At 37.7% G+C, this 18,588-nt stretch overlaps 1 protein-coding gene across 6 annotated transcripts in view; it reads left to right on the top strand.

Moving 5' to 3' along the window:
* pou6f2 (POU class 6 homeobox 2) overlaps positions 1–18,588 on the top strand; it is a 127,956-nt gene that overhangs the window by 83,945 nt on the left and 25,423 nt on the right. For 4 of the 6 annotated variants that reach the window (XM_079602118.1, XM_079602121.1, XM_079602119.1 and 1 more), the window contains exon 6: positions 13,960–14,034. The exons of the other annotated variants lie outside the window; for them this stretch is intronic. In XM_079602118.1, the coding sequence (XP_079458244.1) occupies positions 13,960–14,034 (75 nt within the window). The remainder of the gene's footprint in view (positions 1–13,959; positions 14,035–18,588) is intronic. 6 annotated transcript variants of the gene reach the window in all.

The following is an 18,588-nucleotide window of genomic DNA, read 5'->3' on the forward strand; positions in this document are numbered from 1 at the left end:
TGGAGTGAGACGAGGTCTAGGATGAATGTTAGAGAATGGGGCAGTAATTCAATTGAATGATTGAATCTGTCTGGGGAAATCTTGGATATTACAAATATTGTTTCTGGAGGAGGTGCCTGTTTGCCAAGCCGATCCCTGAAAAAGAATGAAAATTGAAAGTTTATTGTTAAGAGTTTATCCCAGCCATCTTGCTAGCGACAGCAATAGACTATTATTGGAAATGAAGAGCTGCGGAATATTGAATTACGAGTAATGATGCTTTTGGTGTAACTAGATTTGAAACAATTTTATGATAATCACTTATTGACATGTTGTGAAAATGTATAGTATATGCACCCGACTGAACCAGATTAGTTTTCAACATATTTTATATTTTGCAAATAAGATCTTGCATTGGGAAGTCCAAAGCACCATATGTCAGTGATGACTGGCTAAGATGAGTTTGTTGATATTTTATTTTGTTATCTGTTATTGTCATGCAGGCTTATAAAATTGAAACAAACTCCGCAGATGGCACACATGAATCTTTGTTGCTTCAGTTACTGTAGCTCATGTCTTTTAAAGGGGTCATGTCATATCAAATTTGCCTTGATCTGACATTTTCAATAACAAAAAAGCTTTTTCGACTATGAAAACGTAATTAACAGAACTCCCTCAAAAGTAGCATTTATTGGAACTAATCTGCATAAACAACTGCAACTTTGTGTACAACTAAATAAAAATATTACTAATATTATCATTTATGGTCTGACCCCTTTAATTTTTCACACAGCTTGTGTTTTAAATGGCAAAGTGATCTTTTCATATCTTCCTCCCTCAGTCCATCAGTTCCTCCTCTTCCTCTTCTCATCTGGCTGTCTGAGTCCGTCACTAATAACATGTCCTCCTCCCTACATGTCCCAGTGGTTTCATTTCGGTTTGAGAGAGGCCAGGGTCGCCTCTCCGTCCTTCCCCGCATTCATCAGCGTCACAGCCCTTATTGCTCTGTGCTGTACCACAACCCCACTTCCCCTTCCCCCCTTTTATGGCTGCCATCAGTTTAGTCATTTATTTCACCTTCTGTCCCTCTGCCCGGCTTGTATCACCAGCTGGACCCTATGGAGCCCCACACTTAATGGTCTCCAGAGCCCAGAACTAGTGGTTTCCAAGGGATTCCTTAGGAAAGGCCAGCCATATATTTCTTCATTTATAGTTGAAGCACACCTAATTTGATCTGTCAAGTTATCATCAAGCCCTTCTGATATGTGATTCAGATGTTTCAGAGGTGGAATAGATTAAATGGGGGGAGTGACAATGGGGTCTCCAAAAACTTGGCTTGGATAAATGATGTTGCCAGCATCAGCATCCTCAGGTCTAGATGTTTGGGAATTGTCTTAAATGGAATTATTTATCTGAGCATCTGTGCCCAGGTTTTACTTCATATTTGTGGTGGTATAAGGCGTGTTGTAATTTTATCTGTTTTAAGGGATGATGTACAAGCTAGTCAATATTGCAAAAATGAACCCCGACATGGTGGTCAGGAAAGGGTTTATTTTGCGATAATTACTGGTTACCTATAAATTATCCTGGTTCAGGGTTACTAAAGTTAACTGAAACTAAAACCATAAAAAACTTTTCCGTTACTTAAAATACAATAAATGTTAACTGAAATAACATAAATGATCAAAAATGTCAGCTATTTTTCTTACTTCCATTTAGTTTTTAGTCAACTTAATTTAGTCAACTTAATGTACTTAAAGCTACACTGTGTAGGAATTACTCCCATCTAGCGGTGAAATTGTATATGACTACCATCTGAATATTACTTTCTAGCCCCTCCCATTCCAAGGGCGTTTTAACTCCTACGGTGGCCGTATTATTTCAAATCTGCCCGCAGTCGCGAGTAATCTCCCCCTCGCATTCGCCACGGTGCCACTGAGTGTAAAAACGCGAAAGACGAAGCTTGAATTTCCAGGTATGTCCCTCTTTGGCTAATATATTTTCAAGATGGAGGCGCAACATGGCTGCCGCCATTTGAGCGACTCACTCGTATGTATTATAAATGGCAGATTCTACGCTTACGAGAATACTTGATTAGTTGGTAGAAGTAATTATACATTAATGAGCACATATCATTTTGAAAGAACAAAGTGTTTTTTGCTAAGAATCAACTTAAAAAATTACACAGTGTAGCTTTAACTAAAACATATAAACTGAAATAACAGATGTAGACATTAAAAAAACTAAAACTAATAAAAATGATAAAAACAACAATATTACTAAAACTTTAACTAAAATAAAACTAATTTAAAATATGAAAAAAACTAATAGTATCTCAATGATACTAAAATAACACTCCTGATTTTTACGTCTTCTTAAATAAATAAATATTGATGAACAGCTACACAATAATTTTCGAAGTCAGAAAAAGTGTCCTTGATAATACTGAAGTAACCCTTTTTAAATATTTATAAAATTACAAGATTCATAGTTGTAGCCACTTTTATGTCAGGTATTATTTATGAAATATAAAATATTGTCCAACCCAATTAATCCAGTACTTACCAGGGTTTTAACTGAGAGGAAAGTGCGTGAGGACCCAGAACAAAGCCTTGAGGAACACCCTTCGCCTGGGGTGTGTTAAGAAAGCTTCTCTACAGGTTTTTGATCTGTACTCTTTATCTGGTTTCTTTATCCTAGGGGTCCATGATTAGATTTTACTGCTAAGAGTCATGTGCGACCCTCTTGTTAATCCAAAGAAAGAGTGGCAGCAGAGACGACAGCGTCATTACCCAGCCCTCCACTGTGTGAGAGTGAGAAAAATAGAGCGATAAGTGTGCATGTGTGTCAGGAGTCAGAAGGGGTTTGAAGTTCCCGCTTCATGGGGGTCCACATTACCACTTAACCAATGTGATTGTGTGTGTGGCAGGGTTTGCAGGCTGCCTCTCCTGAGGGGCTGGAGTCCGTAATTGGGCTTATGTGTGCGTCTGCTTGAGAAAGTTACAGCATTCTTCACCTGAGTGCTGATACTAGCCTTTAGGGACAGCCACAGTTAGACACTGCGAACACCTTGAGAATTTTGGGAATGTGTATTTCCAGGGTTTGTCATAATTATCCCTTCTGGTCACACAGGTACAACCCCACCCTCTTGCTTTCTCTTGCCTCCCATTCCTCTCTTTGGTTGTAATCATTTTGGTAAGGGAGGGCAGACAGGTCTCCTATTATCTGAAGACACCTAAAGACCCAGATAGAGGACTTCTGTTGCTGAACTGACAACATGACAGCGTGTTAGCATCCCACTCTGATAATACAACAGTCAGTATGTCCAGTGTACGAATAAGTGCTCACTGTCTGCACTCTCTCTCTCTCTCCCTCTTTCTTTCTCTCATTTTTCTTGTCTTGTCTTTTTCTTTATTTGGTCAAAATTTCAGACAGGGTTTTTTTGTAAGTCTCTGACCCTGAGTTCCTTTAGACAGTTCAAATGTATGATTTTCCAGTAATACTTTTTCGGTAGGTTGTGATGTCTATACACTGCGTTTAGTGCAGATTTGTACATGTGATTTGGTTTAACTAAAATAAAGAAACGGCAAAACGAGCATTATTAATGACGACCTTAAATTTGAAAATGGAGTTAGCTAAACTGCAAATCACCAACATTAAAAAAGTTTGCAAAGTTCATTAAAGCCAGATCATTGAGATGCAATATTTGGATTTGGAACTTATTAATGTACTGTAAATACAAATAATATATATATTTTTAAATCTATTAATTAAAAATAAATAGCAGAAGTTAAAGGAACAGATCACTTAAAAATAAAAATTCTGTCTTCATTTACTTGAGGGTGAGTAAATGATGACAGAGTTTTAATTTTTAAAGTGAACTATTCCTTTACATTTTCAATTTGCATTTTCATATTGGATGATGGCCCATTTAAAGTCTTAAAAAAAAAAAAAAAATGTTTATAGCATAAACAAAAAAAAATCATTAAATAACATAAAAACACAACAATGTAGCAATGTTTTGTCATGCACTTTCAGAAAGTACACTATTTACACAATTTCAAAGACTGAAAAATGTGCTTAAATGGATAGTTTTCCTAAAAAAAAGATCCTGGGATTCTTTTACCTCCCAGTAAACTCTCCTTTGGAGAGCCAGCATTAGAAAAAAAAAAGTTGGGGAGGTAGAGACTGGCTTTTGTGACGACAACCAGGCGGTGGAGATTATGAAATTTGCCTAAGTGTGTTAATTGGCTGATTAGCAGGGTGGCTGGATTTGCAGGTGCTGATTGATTGGAGCGACGGGGTTTCTCCACGCTGAGGGGACTCGGGGATTTGAGGAGGAGGGGGCGGCTCGGTGGGCAAGCTGGTTACACCGGAATTGATCTTAATTAGATCTGAGAGACCTGCCACAGCAGAATGGTCACAGCGATTAAAATGAAAAACAGGAGAAATTACTGATCAAATTAATCATAATGTCAGCCTACAGCTGTAGGTCTGCTGTAATTTGCCACTCCACTGGCTTACATCAGCCCTGAGCCACACGCACACACTGATCTGTGGCACGGGGAGAAGGAGAGAGAGGGAAGCAGAGCAGACCACACACACACACACACACACACACACACACACACACACACACACACACACACACACACACACACACACACACACACACACACACACACTGATGTAGGCACATATACAGACACACTCGTGTTGTGATGATTTGTGTGTGTGCTCTTGTATATATGGTTTATGAAGACACAAATGTGTATAATGACATGGCTATTACAACATAAACATGGTTTACGAGGCAATTTCCTGTGTCCTCATAAACCAAATGGCTTAAACACATATTAACCACCCAGTCTTCAGTTTCACATGATCCTTCATAAATGAAACCAGATATCCTCAAGAAACATTTCTTCTTTTTATCAGCGTTGAAAACAGTTTGTTTGCTTAATATTTTTGTGTTAACTCTGATAATTGTTTTTTATTTGATGTTTTTATGATTCTTTGATGAATAGAACGTTCAAAAGATCAGAATTGATTTGGAATAGGAATGTTCTCTGGTGTCTCTCTCTCTTTCTCTCTTCTGTTCCGTCTCTCCCAGCATGTCACACTACTGTGCGCTGTCTGTTCAGTCGTTGACCTTGCCACTGTGTCTGCCTCCATGCTTCCAGACAGAGAGACAGAAAGACTCTGATGCCAGAAGCATTTGTTCATTGCTGGCCATATTCTGACGCAATACATTTTTTTTATATATAAAATAAATACTTTTTTTTAATTTTTGAAGGACTATTAAAGGGAGAGTTCAACCAAAAAAGTAAATTGTCACCATTTACTTGTTCCAAACCGGTATGACTTTTTTTCTTCTGTGGAACATCACAGAATGTATTCTGAGAAATGCCTCAGGGTTTTTATTTTCCCCATACAGTACAATGCAATTCAGTCACCCAAACTATTACTGTAGCTTACCAACATTCTTCAAAATATATTCATCTGTGTTCCACAGAGGAAAGTCTCACAGGTTTGAAACGGCATGCGGGTGTGTAAATAATGACAGAATTTTCATTTTTGGTGTGAGCTATGCCTTTATATTGACTTTGTGTGTGTGTGTGTGTGTGTGTGTGTGTGTGTGTGTGTGTGTGTGTGTGTGTGTGTGTGTGTGTGTGTGTGTGTGTGTGTGTGTGTGTGTGTGTGTGTGTGTGTGTGTGTTTTGCAATGATGTCATTTCTTTTGGCTCCAGAAGTGATTAGTCAAATAACATTTAGACTACAGCTCAAGTGAAAAATGTATTTGAGCCTGTGCCCATGAGCAAAGATGCCAAAATGCAGATTGTGTACATCTAGGGGGTTCTGCACCACCTAAAGAACTGCCACTGAGACAGCTTTAACGGACTATTTTCTCCAGGTATTATAGACCACCTTGGTCTTAGCTGTCTCTCTTTCTCTCTTCTCTCAGACAGAGTGGCTTTACAGGTCTGCCAGGACCCCCCGACCCAAAGTCTTACGGCAATAATTACAGGCTACTGCCCGGTATTCAGCCAACGCCAATTTATTGCCTCAGAGTATGGCAGACTCCCCTTGTCTCCTCTTGCTCTTTCTGTCTTGCTCTACCGTTCCTAACTTTCATCGCTCTCCCATTTCCCTCTCACCTATCCCCTTTTCTATCTCACTCTCTCGCTCATTCATACTTTCCCTCAACCTCTCTAGCCTGTACTGCGCCCTTACTTGTCCATCCTTTACCCCCACTTTCTCTCCCACTCGCCCGCCGCTGTAAGACACACCCCTCCTGATGTACTGATGTGTGCCACTGGAGGCTCAGACCCACGAGTGCTGCAATTACGCCGGCCTCTTCTCCAACATCCTTTCTATTTCTCTGCTCCTCTCTTCTCCTTTCCTCTCATCTACCTCCCTCTATCTTTGTCCATTCTCCACCATTCCCCAGCAATCAGCCATCATTATAGCTCGCTTCTGAAACCCCATCCCTGCCAAGGTCAGGCGCCCTTCCAACACTCATATGATCATGGACAGACACGTATACGCTCACACATGCTGTTTTTGTTTCTCGCAGTGCCCCCTTATGCAGTTTTATGCCCGTCTCGGTGATCCTGAACCCTGCCCTTGAATTTTCCCCCAAACACTAATTATCTCGTTTTTATTGAAAGGGAACAGCCTAATTTTCAGAAAATGATGAAATTTAGACTACCGGTCAAAAGTTTGTGGTTGGAAGATTTTTTATATGTTTTTGAACAAAGCTGCATTTATTTGATCAAAAATACAATGATTACAATGATTTGATTATTAACAATTATACAATTATTAATATTGTAATATTATTACAATTTAAAAGAACTGTTCTTTTTTTAACATATTTAAAATATATATATCATTTATTCATCACAACTGTTTCCTGAAACGATATTGTCACAAATTTGTCATTCAACCATGTCAGTTAATAATGTCACGCAGGTTGTTTGTTAAAAAAACATACAAGGGTAACTAATGCCCTTAGTTACTTTTTTATACAATATTTTACTTTTTTTTTAGGTTGTAATGCAATATTGTAAGAACACCCAACACTGGTTGCGACTCTCCACAAATCACAGCTTGTCAGCACTTTTCAAAATCCAATAAATTCGACTGGATAAAGTTGAGTCCTTTTCAATTATTATTAGGCTATTTTTTTATTATTATTATTTTTTATATCCCATTTCACTCTGCATATTACGGACTAAAAACATGTTTGTAATTAGAGTGTGTAATTAGGGTTATAGAATTAATGTATGATTATTTTATTTACTAGTAGTGTTTTGTTAATTATTCAACTGTGTAACTGGAAGTTCACATTTTATATGGCAAAGGAATTGTTCTCATTTTTCTTTTCCTCACTTGCTTCATCCATGCCCTCTATGGTCTCTCTCTCTCTCTCTCTCTCTCTCTCTCTCTCTCTCTCTCTCTCTCTCTCTCTCTCTCTCTCTCTCTCTCTCTCTCTCTCTCTCTCTCTCTCTCTCTCTCTCTCTCTCTCTCTCTCTCTCTCTCTCACACACACACTCTGTCACTCACTCATTAATGCAGCCCAATAGACAGCCCTCCTTAAGAAGGCAGAAAATTGCCTTACATAACGAAACTCCCATATGAAAATACAAATGTGCACTGGTGACTGAAGCAGAAAATAAGACTATTGCCCATCAAAAGTAGTACTGCATTTGGTATGAATAATTATAAAGCATGTGATGCAGCCAGTGAGGAAAATCTGAGTGCTGAAAGCAAAGCAACTTTTTATTTACTCAAAATGAGGGATTATTTTCAGAAAAAAAGGCAGCACTGGCGTCAAGGAATTACAGTTTATAAGACCTCCACCTGTAGACATTTGGATCTAAAATGAGCAAGTAAGTCTTTGTACAATGACAATTTGATGAGTTGTCACTTGCAGGGTATTACTACTTAAATGTGAAGTGACATTTTTTCATTAGTATTGGCAGATATTATTGTGAATAATCGGCTATTAGTATCGGTGGAAAAATGTAGTATTGTTTTGTTTTTGTTTTGTTTTTTGCTGTCCAGACTTTCAAAAACACATCTGTATAAAATCTGGATATGCAACTTTTTGCTGGCAGTCTGAAAATAGCCTCAGTACCTCTTTTTCCCTCTCTCTTAATAAATGTCTGGGGCAATCCTCAAGGTTCTGTCCTGGGCCCCATTCTGAAATGTTTTTTTTCTTCTACAACTCTTCTTATCATCCACTCCATTTACAAATATCATAGCATGTTAACACAGGATAATGGTGTGGCTGCAGAAAACACTTTTTTAATACCATTCAGCACTTAAGTTTCTTCTCACCTTTTTAAACTGCCCAGAGAAACACTCGGAAGTTTCTGATCAATGTTGTGTCCAAATGTTGTCAATTCATCATTCCACTTAGGGATGAGTGTTTGTGTTAAGGTTTGGTTGAGTCTATTTGCATGTGTGTGTGCGTATAAATGAATGAGTGGGTCAGGTTTGTGTGTGTGTGTGTGTGTATTATCGATCGGACCTCTGACCACATCATAGCCACAGAACCCTGCTCAGTCGCCATTAATCTCGGTGCTCCGAGTTCTCAAATGGCAGCTGGCAGCCCCAGCTCCAAACCCAACCATTTCTCTTCATTAGCTCGGCTCACTCTGAGACGCCATGTGGAGGAGTAATCATTTACCATTATTCTAGTTATGAAACTCGCACACAGCTGACGCTGGCCTTTATTGAATAGAGGCCATCAAAAGATCACCAGCCATTGATTAAGCCAATATTAAAGTCATTCAAATGCGGATCTGTATGTCAAACAACAGCAAGTGAAAAGAGATGGCATTCTGTTCAAATGCCGGAGAGAAGAATTTGACATGATGAATTAAAATAGTTGAAGTTACCTCGGAAAAAGACATGCTGTTCCATATTTTCCACTTAGATTAAGACGTGCAATATTTTGCTCTCAGTCATTTTAAGACAAACAACCATTGATCATTTTGCATTTGATGGTTTTATTATTTTTTTTATCATTTTTTCATCATAGGAAATCTGATAGAGACCTTGTCTCTGGTGGCCAACGGAAATGTAATATGAACTTTTCGCAAAACTGATGGTCCTACTGCACTGTTCGGATCTTCTTCTTCTTCTTTATGGAAATAACAGTGCTATATGTGTAACACTGCAGTCAGCAGTTCTGCTTGGAACTTTAGGATTGTAGCAAACATATTCTTTAATAAATCACATGGAATAGGAAAAATGATCAAAGATGGAATTTTTAAGTAAATGTATAAATAAAATGTACATTTGTTTAAACTGTACTGGACGTTACCCAGGCCTGCCTCTTTGCAGCGAAAATAGAGCAAGAGTGACTAATGGCTTAAAATTACTCTATGGATTTTGAGGGCCACAGTTATGGAAGCAGGATTTTATATAATGACACCAAAAGCAGTTAATTATGCTTGAGTTAATGAGTCACATGATTGACGGTCAGCACTGGGCAGTCCATCACACCTTTATAGGTACATTTGTCATTAATTTCCTTCCTTGTTCCTCTGTCATTTGCATTCCGGCCCGTTAAACGTGACCCCTTTTGCCCCCTCTTTTCCCAACATTTGTGCTTTTTATCCGATGAAGTGCAGCATTTTAAACAGCACAGAAAATGAGGACCTGCATGTCGCCAGCGCAGTGCATCATGGGAGGGCTGACCCAAGACTGCCAGCTTAGCTTCTTCAACTTTTCAGCATTGCATGTCTCTTCATTCCTGTTTTTCTTTTTACTCTCTCACCTATTCTTCCCTCGAGTCGGTATATTTCTGTTTTTCTCTCAGCTATTTATTTATTTGTCAATGGTCAGGTGAAATGGGGCTCTGTAAGTAGCGTTGGTAGTGTGAGGAGAGTCCAGAGGAGACGGCATGTGATGTGCTCCAGGGGTCCAACAGGGGAACTGAGGTGTTTGGGACAGTCTAATGGTGTTTTGATGTACCCGGGCAGAGGGGAGGCTCCAGGCTGGGGAACGTGGGAGAAAGAGAGAGGGTTTTTTTTGGAAGGAGGTAGCATAAGGTCTGGATGTGACGCTTGGGAGACTGTGAGCATGCTCAGATGTGTCACTTCTGATTATGTCCACTCTCTATAATGGGAAAACAGAGAGAGCCAGGGAGAGAAGAAAAAAAGGGTGAAACAGAGGTGTGATCGTCTTAGGAATTGCTATGATGCAAAAACAATTTTCTTTCGGCTTTTCAGATGTTTAATAACAGTCCTTGTCAGATCTGTCCAGACACTGGAGCCATTGTCTCTCGTTCCATTTAAATGACAAAGTAAATCTGCACATTGCAAAAAAGTCTTAATCAATATTTTTGTTTTCAAGTAAAAACATTAGGGCTGGGGGAATTAATGCGTTGATCTTTGCGATGAATTTGAGATGTTTAACGCGTTTAAAAAAAAAATAACGCAATTGACTCAGCCCTTTTTTTGCACTGGTTTTAATGACTTCCTGTTGCGGCTGCTATTATGAGTGTGCCGAACCAAGTCACCCTTTCATGATGGAGAAGGACAAGGATGGAGTTTTAGGAGGAATGTTTGCATTTAAAAAGTTGCCTGATGGCGCGTTTGACAAAACAAAGATGCTGTGTACAAATAGCAAAGCTGAATTCAAATACCATAGAGGATCCACCAAATTTTCAGCCGCCGAAAATTATCGGCCGAAAATGACATTTTCGTTTTTTTGGCCGAAAGAGAAAAAAGGCCGAAAATATAAGCCGAATATATGCCGCCCCGCCCCTCCGTGCTCGGTGATCAGGTTTCACGAGCGGGTCTTTTCCGCTCCGTGTGTGTCGGCGCGCTTCTGCGCTCTCTGCTCAATGTTCCGCTCCGTGTTTGCGTTGCGCGTTCTGTTCACGGCCCAAACGCATCATGTACCGATCACGCACTGGAAAAGCAAAGTCCCCAAATAACGTGAAATTTCTCAGTAGTAGACTTCTGTTTGCAATAGCCCACTGAGCTGGTATAGTCATGCTGAGCAACAATGGTAAAATTACCGGCTCTGATCACATGCTCTGGTAATAATAGATTTGTAGGACTACTTTATTTTGATAATTAGTAAAAAAAAAAAAAAAAAAAAATCTCTTCAATCTGATTATGTTGCAAGGAACTGAATGAAGAATAATATTGATATACTGATGTTTAATATTATTTTAATATAGGGCTATTTTCTGTTCCTTTTTTTCTGTTGTTTCATTTAATTAGGTGATTCTTTGTTTAAATATTGATGATTACAAGCTTGGGGGAAATGCAATTAATTGCTATTAATTACAGCAAATTGTGCAATTAATTAGTTTTTTTTTTTTTTTTATCGATTCCCAGCCCTAAAAACATATTTTAAAAATACACTTAAAAAGCAAAATTGTGTAAGATAATATGAATTTTATATAATATATCTTGAATTGAGAATAAACCTCTTTTTTTTTTTTTTTTACTTGGAATTTTGAAAGCATTTTTTCTTCTTCTTTTAAGCAGTAAATCTAATAAAATGTAGTGAGGTTTAAAAAAACATTTGGCAGTCGGTGAAGAAAAATACATTTGTTAAAGTTACATTCTGTGAAAACATCCTGCCAACATACTTTTTAAAGCTTTTTTAAGCCTTTAGAGATGGTGTTTTAGCTCTGTTTGTACTTGTAGTGTTAGCAGGAGTCTGTCCCTTGAGGCCTGCCTCTTCCTATTGTATTAGCAGAGAAAGCGATTAAGTCTAAATTTGCAGTCTGAACGGAACGGGCGGAAAATGAACTCTTGCTTCACTTTGATGTCCAGAAGTCTCTTGCCATGGTAACAGCAAGCTGTTTTTTCCCCTTGTTCAGGAGATTACATGGGTTGTTGCTCCATATGACCCCGCTGGTCAAACGGCCATTGCAGGCCTCGCAGAACTTAATAGAGTTTAAAATTTACTCACCCACTTTGCCATGAGGCGCAAAACCTGTGAGAGGGGTCTTTCTTTCTTTCTTTCTTTCTTTCTTTCTTTCTTTCTTTCTTTCTTTCTTTCTTTCTTTCTTTCTTTCTTTCTTTCTTTCTTTCTTTCTTTCTTTCTTTCTTTCTTTCTTTCTTTCTTTCTTTCTTTCTTTCTTTCTTTCTTGTTTCAATACATTGTAGCTTCTCCAGTAACAAGCTTCTGCTTGCTTTTCATATTACTGTACAGCATTATAATTTTTTTGTATTGGGATATTTATTTAAATATGACTTAAAATTGTGTTTAATTCTCCTCCAAACTCACAAGACAGGTAAACTTTTCAGCCTCTTAATTTTTCCTCAAAAAACAAACCATCGCTTATAACAAGCGGACTTGGCAACTATGATTCTGATATGCTGATTTGGTGCTCAGTAAACATTTGTTATAATTATCATCAATCTTCAAAACAATGATAAACAGTTGTGCTGTTTCATATTTTTGTGGAAGCTGTGATAAATTTTTTGTACCTTAAATACTTTAGCTTTAATGTAGTTAGCTACTTAATGTTAGTAGCTTAGTAGTGCAGCTACGGTACATTTTCAAAAGGGTAGATTGATGAATAAGTTAAATTATGATAGTTTTGTAACTTAGGAAGCTTCAGTTTCAAACTAGCTTCCTCAACACTGCTCATTAGATCAAGTCTTCTCACACCCCTTCAACTTTCACCTGCACCTCTCCAAGAGGAGAAAAAAGTGATAGTGTGAAAGAGCAGGCGTTTTGTCACATTTACTCAGAGGTTTACCTGCTGTTTTTCTATAAAAAGGATGCCAGCTGTTTAGACCCACACACAAAAGATACAATCAACACAAATAGTGGAGCGGTAACGCAGTTTCCTGCCCCCCCACATGGCTCCAAGTGGAGGCAGCCTGCCGGAAAATCACCTGTTTAGATGACAAACACTGCAATCCCCTGCAATCCGCACATTCTCCATGTCTCCTTCCTGCTGCCCCACCAGTAACAGAGTCTTTATCTGCCCCGCTGTTCTGCTGAGTGTTTTAGAATGGGCTTAAATACTATTGATCGAAACGGTAAACAATAACTGGACAATAAAGCCTTCTCCATGTATGCCAAAATATTTAAAAATGACAGTCTAGCTAGGCTCTTTGGCACATAGTATGTAATGCAGTTCATTGTATTTACTTGACCTGCTTAGTTTTTTAAATAAATAACCTTAAGATCATTGATTGCATAATTTTTTTAATGTCTACATATCCTCAAAATGAAAATTATAATGATGCTCCGGTATTAAAATTCTGTCTCATACCAGTATATACTATGACCGATAACGGTAACTTGTTAGCTAATATGTACTTGTTATAGCAGTTACAATAACTGGGTTATAAGGTAGTAACCCCTAAACCTAACCTTAACTCATGTATACCGTATATTACCTGTACTTTCTTGGGTAAATGAAGTACACTGTAAGTACACATACTGTAAAATAAAGTGTAACCCCGATAACTGATAGATCAACATTAAAATGTATGCTATTTTGTCTAAATAAATATACTTAAAAAAAAAAAAAACTAAAATCATGCATTTTAAGAGCTAAAAGTGATAAGTTCACAGCATTATAAAGTACAGTATGAAAATGCATATTCATTTTGAGATTTGCTAAAAATTGCATTTAACTGTTATATTATTGTTTATAAGTGAGTGTTAGATGATGGCAAAGGTAATCAAAATGTAAAAATAAAAAAACGAACATGCACAATTAGAAATATCCAATAGCATCTACCGATTTTTTATTTATAAGAATAAAAAAAATAGACCTCAATGTGGTGCTTGTGAGCATGAGACCGAATTTGGGACAGGGTGTACACTTCATCTTTAAGATACTTCCTCTGAAACAATGTTTGACTTTCCTTTCAAGTTAAGCTAGGAAATGAACTAAAGCAGGTACAGATGTCAGTGGTTCACTAAAGATGATCCTATATGTATCAGCTCATGTAATTCATTGGACTTCTTATCATTCCAGGAGAACGTGTTTCGTCTTCTCCGTCAAAGTGAGAGGGAAGGGGAAAGAAAGAGAGAGTGTTTGCCCTCAGATAGGGTGAGAGGATTATCTATGATTTCAATCCCTGCTTGATATTGCCATCCTTGTCCATCTCTCTCTCCCCTCTCTCTCTCTCTCTCTCTCTCTCTCTCTCTCTCTATAACGTGTGCACTTTCTCTCTGCATCTCGCCCCTTTCAGAAATACATGTTTTTATTATCTGAAGATGTTAGCCCAAGATAAGATGCTCTCTACACAGGCACCTTTCCTGCAATCACAAAGCTATTCTCGTTTTCTGTTTAACAGCATAAGCACTCACTGTGTCACTGGGTTACTCTGCAAGAAAATCACAAGCAGTTTGAAATGATACTAATGCGCAACGATAAAAAGGCTGAGCATATTTGTTTTTAAGTAACGTCTCCACGTTGCCTCTGCATACAAGGAATCATTTGCAAATCTCTCGACAAATGCTAAAGATGAAAGGCTGAAATGTCCTGAAGTCTTCGAGAGCTTTTACCGCTCACAATAGCCACATGGTGAGGCATTGAGGAGCTAAAATCGTTGCCCTTAACATTTTGGGTCGCTGATATTATCAACTGGCACTTGACTTTTGCAGAAGGACAAAGAAACGCCGGCCACAAAGAGGCGATTTCTGTGATTAGTGATAAAAAAGGGTGACTTTCAGTCCAGGGGACATAGTATCAATCTCAGCCAATTTTAGGCCACCAACATGAAATATGATTTCATAAGACAAATGCGGTGTCATTCTTAATGTGCTTAACCTTTACTGTCAATGAAAAAGTATTGATCGCTCCGTGGTATTTTCTCATCATTTGATTTCAGAGAGCCTGGTAATATATGATGGTGTGATAAGATGAAAGATGAATGGCAGCTGAATGCTCTCACTTTAACAAAGCTGAATGGCCCCTGCTGAGAAATGGGGGGTGCGGACAGAGGAGACAGGAAACACGAATATAGGCTGAAATTTGTTAGAGACGGATACTTCTTTAGTTCCTCCTGCTACTTCTTTAGTTCACCCCAAAATCAAAATTATGTCATCATTTACTCACCCCTGTGTCATTCCGAATCTTTTATTTTTCCAAGAAATAAAATGGAAATAGAATAGAATGTTCGATTTAAAGGACGATTCGCAAGGATTCAAAAGGATAAAAAAACCTGATCAGTCCCATTCATCAACAAATTGATTCATTCAAAAGATATGACTCAAAAGGGACCAATCATTCGTGAAACGCTACTTCATTCGTGAACTCTTATGAACATGCCAAGAAGAGCTTGTAATGTTTCTTTTACAGTACTATTCAAAAGTTTGGGGTCAGTAAGATGCATTAAATTGATCAAAGGTGACAGTAAAAACATTGTAATGAAATAGATAAGATTTCCATTTAAAATAAATGACAAAAAAAATCCTGCAAAAAAAAGAAACCATCACGGTTTCCACAAAAATATTAGGCAGCACAATTGTTTTTAACATTGACAATAATAAGAATGTTTTCTTGAGCACCATCATCATATTAGAGTGATTTCTGAATGATTATGTGACCCTGAAGACTGGAGTATTGATGCTGAAAATTCAGCTTGGCCATTACAGGTATAATTTACATTGTAAAATATAATAAAATAGAAAGTTATTTTAATCAGTTACATGCAGCATTGGTGAGCATAAGAAACTTTTGAATGGTAGTGTGTGTCCTTTTTGAAGCCTTAATGCTTCACCCACTGTATTATTCCCAATTTTATGTTGATGTTCCACGGAAGAAAGAAAGTCTTACATGTTTGAATCGCCGTGAAGGGGAATAAATGATGATATCATTTTAATTACAGGGTGAACTATCCCTTTAAGGCACAGTGGCATCAAAAATATCATCACCACACACCTGTGAACTCTTGTTCTGACAGCATCTTTTGGGATTATACGCTTTGTGATTCGTAGCAAAAGCAAACTCAGAACTTGTCAAAAAAGAATAGCAATTTGATTTCAGAAATAACCTGCTGTCTATATCACTGTTGACTGCCATTAGGTTATGCTGTTTTTTTACTCTTTCTGTCTGCTGTCACCGCGCCTGCTCTCCTACGTCTGCTCGGAGCGCTGTTTCCATTACTGCCTCATAGTGATGAGTAATTGGGGACTCTGTGTGCAGTCCTGCGTGAGCTCTTGATCTACTTAAAGAACCTAATAAGCCTGTATTCTGCAGCCCTGCAACCAAATAAGCACTGCATTCACCCGGCTTATTAGGAGGTTAGCTTGATTTATTCAGCTGTGTGTTTGTATGTGTGTTTGCGTGTGTTATTAACTTGAGATGAGAGTTTAAAAAAAGAGTACAAGTTTGCCTGCCTACCTTATCTATCTATCTATCTATCTATCTATCTATCTATCTATCTATCTATCTATCTATCTATCTATCTATCTATCTATCTATCTATCTATCTATCTATCTATCTATCTATCTATCTATCTATCTATCTATCTATCTATCTATCTACAGTTGTAATCAAAATTATTCAACCCCCATTGCAAATCATGTATATTGGCAAAATAAGCAGACTTTCAACCGTTTGCAATGAACAAATCAAACTGAGTAATTGAAATAGCTTAACACATGACTTCTGCAGTCTCAAAATTATTCAACCCCCTGAATAGAATCCCCCACAACAGCACACATCTGCAAAACAGGTGTTGTCTCAAGCACACCTGATATAACTAATCAAGGGCTTCATTAGTTGCACCAGGTTTGCTTGAGCTAGAACACATGAAATATTAAATGCAAGTTCAAAGTTAACCCTCTGGGGTCTGAGGGGTTTTCTGGGTCCTGGAGGTGTTTTGACATGCTCTGACATTTGCGCTTATTTCTGTTACTTGTGAAATTTTCATGGCTAAAGTCTTATTACACTGTATTCAGAACAAACTCTGCTACAACAATATGTCAGCAGCATGTATGTAAAAGTTTGTAGTTTTGAGATAATGACGTATATGCGTGGTTTGAAGTCCTGGAAGTCCTGGAAGATTCTACAGTGGCCATCACACTCACCTGACTTGAACCCCATCTCTGGATTTGAAGAAGGCGGTTGCAGCACACAAACCCAAGAATATTACTGATCTGGAGGCCATTTCTCATGAGGAATTCCTCAGAAACGCTGCCAGAAGCTGGTGTCTGGTTGTACATCTCATTTGCAGCAGATCATAACAGCAAAAGGGTGTTCTAATAAGTACTAAACATGCTTGCCATGAAGGTGTTTCATAATTTTGAGACTGCAGAAGTCATTAAAAGTAGCATATTCAGTTGAATTTGGGGAAACCACTTAAAACATTTCTTGTGTTGAGCTATTTCAATTACTTTTTTTTTCTTTTTTCTTTTTTTTTAAGGATTTGTTCATTGCAAACAGTTGAAAGTCTGTACTTTTGCCAATAAACCTACATTTGCAAGGGCGGGTTGAATAATTTCAATTACAACTGTATATATATGTATAGGTGTGTGTGTGTTTCATTATGTCAAGTATATTTACTGTATAATGTAAAATGCAAGTGGACTACTGTAATATAGCATTTACAGTAAGTATACAGTGTTACAGTATAGTGAACATGTTCTGCTTACATACCTGTTCTACAACGTGATTGAGGACACAGTTGTTCTCCCAACATTCGGCTGTATCTTTCGACCCACCACGCCAATAAGGCTATTATATCCACAAGTGGCACTTATTTAATCAGAAACATGTCTTCAATTTTGTCCTCTTCTTCCTCTTCCTCTGTTTTGCCTCAGTACCCTTCCATCACACATCCTTACTCCTCTTCTTCCCAGCTGTTGACCTTGTTTGTTTCCTTGTTGTTCTTCCATTGTCAGAATTTGTAACACTCGGTCTATATATGCTTGCCAAATGAAGCTAGATGCACCTCTGAGCTCTCTTAGAGAACTGGAGGACTGGTGTAGAGATAATCTAGCCCTTTACATTTCCCAACCATTTTGCATTTAATGACTTAAGCAAGGAACTAATGCCTATAGATGTTTTGAGGGGTAAGACTATTCAACAGGGAACCAGTGTAATATATTTAGGTCAATATGACATAAGCAATTGATAATGTAGGAAAAAGCAGACAATTGTACATAATCAGTTGCATAAATGTACCAAAGCATTTGAAATTTGTGCAAAAGAATGAGAAATTGCTTTTACTGTAGGGTGTGCACAAGTGACTAGATGACGTGGAAGTAGTTTAGAGAATTTCAGTTATGATCTGCGAAATGCACCAAAGCGTCAGTATTGTATTGTTGCCAAATGTTGGCAATGATGTTGACCAATGCAAAATAAAAGTTCATTAAATCTTTTTTTTTTTTTTTTTCAAAGAGACTTACAAATGAATAGAAAAATATAATTTACCATAAAGAGTGGAAAATGTTAGCAATTACACTTTTATTGAACGTTTTTATTGACAAATCTGAGAAATACAAGTTGCATTTTACTATTCATGCTGCTTTTTGGAAGAAAGTTGAACAGTTTTGTTAATCTTTACAAAAAAAAAAAAAACATAAACATACATACACTAACATACATATATAAAGGAATAGTTCACCCAAAAATTAATTCATTTTAATTTACTC

This window comes from Phoxinus phoxinus (genome assembly GCF_949152265.1).
Source record: "Phoxinus phoxinus genome assembly, chromosome: 24".
In the NCBI taxonomy this organism is placed as follows: Eukaryota; Metazoa; Chordata; class Actinopteri; order Cypriniformes; family Leuciscidae; genus Phoxinus; species Phoxinus phoxinus.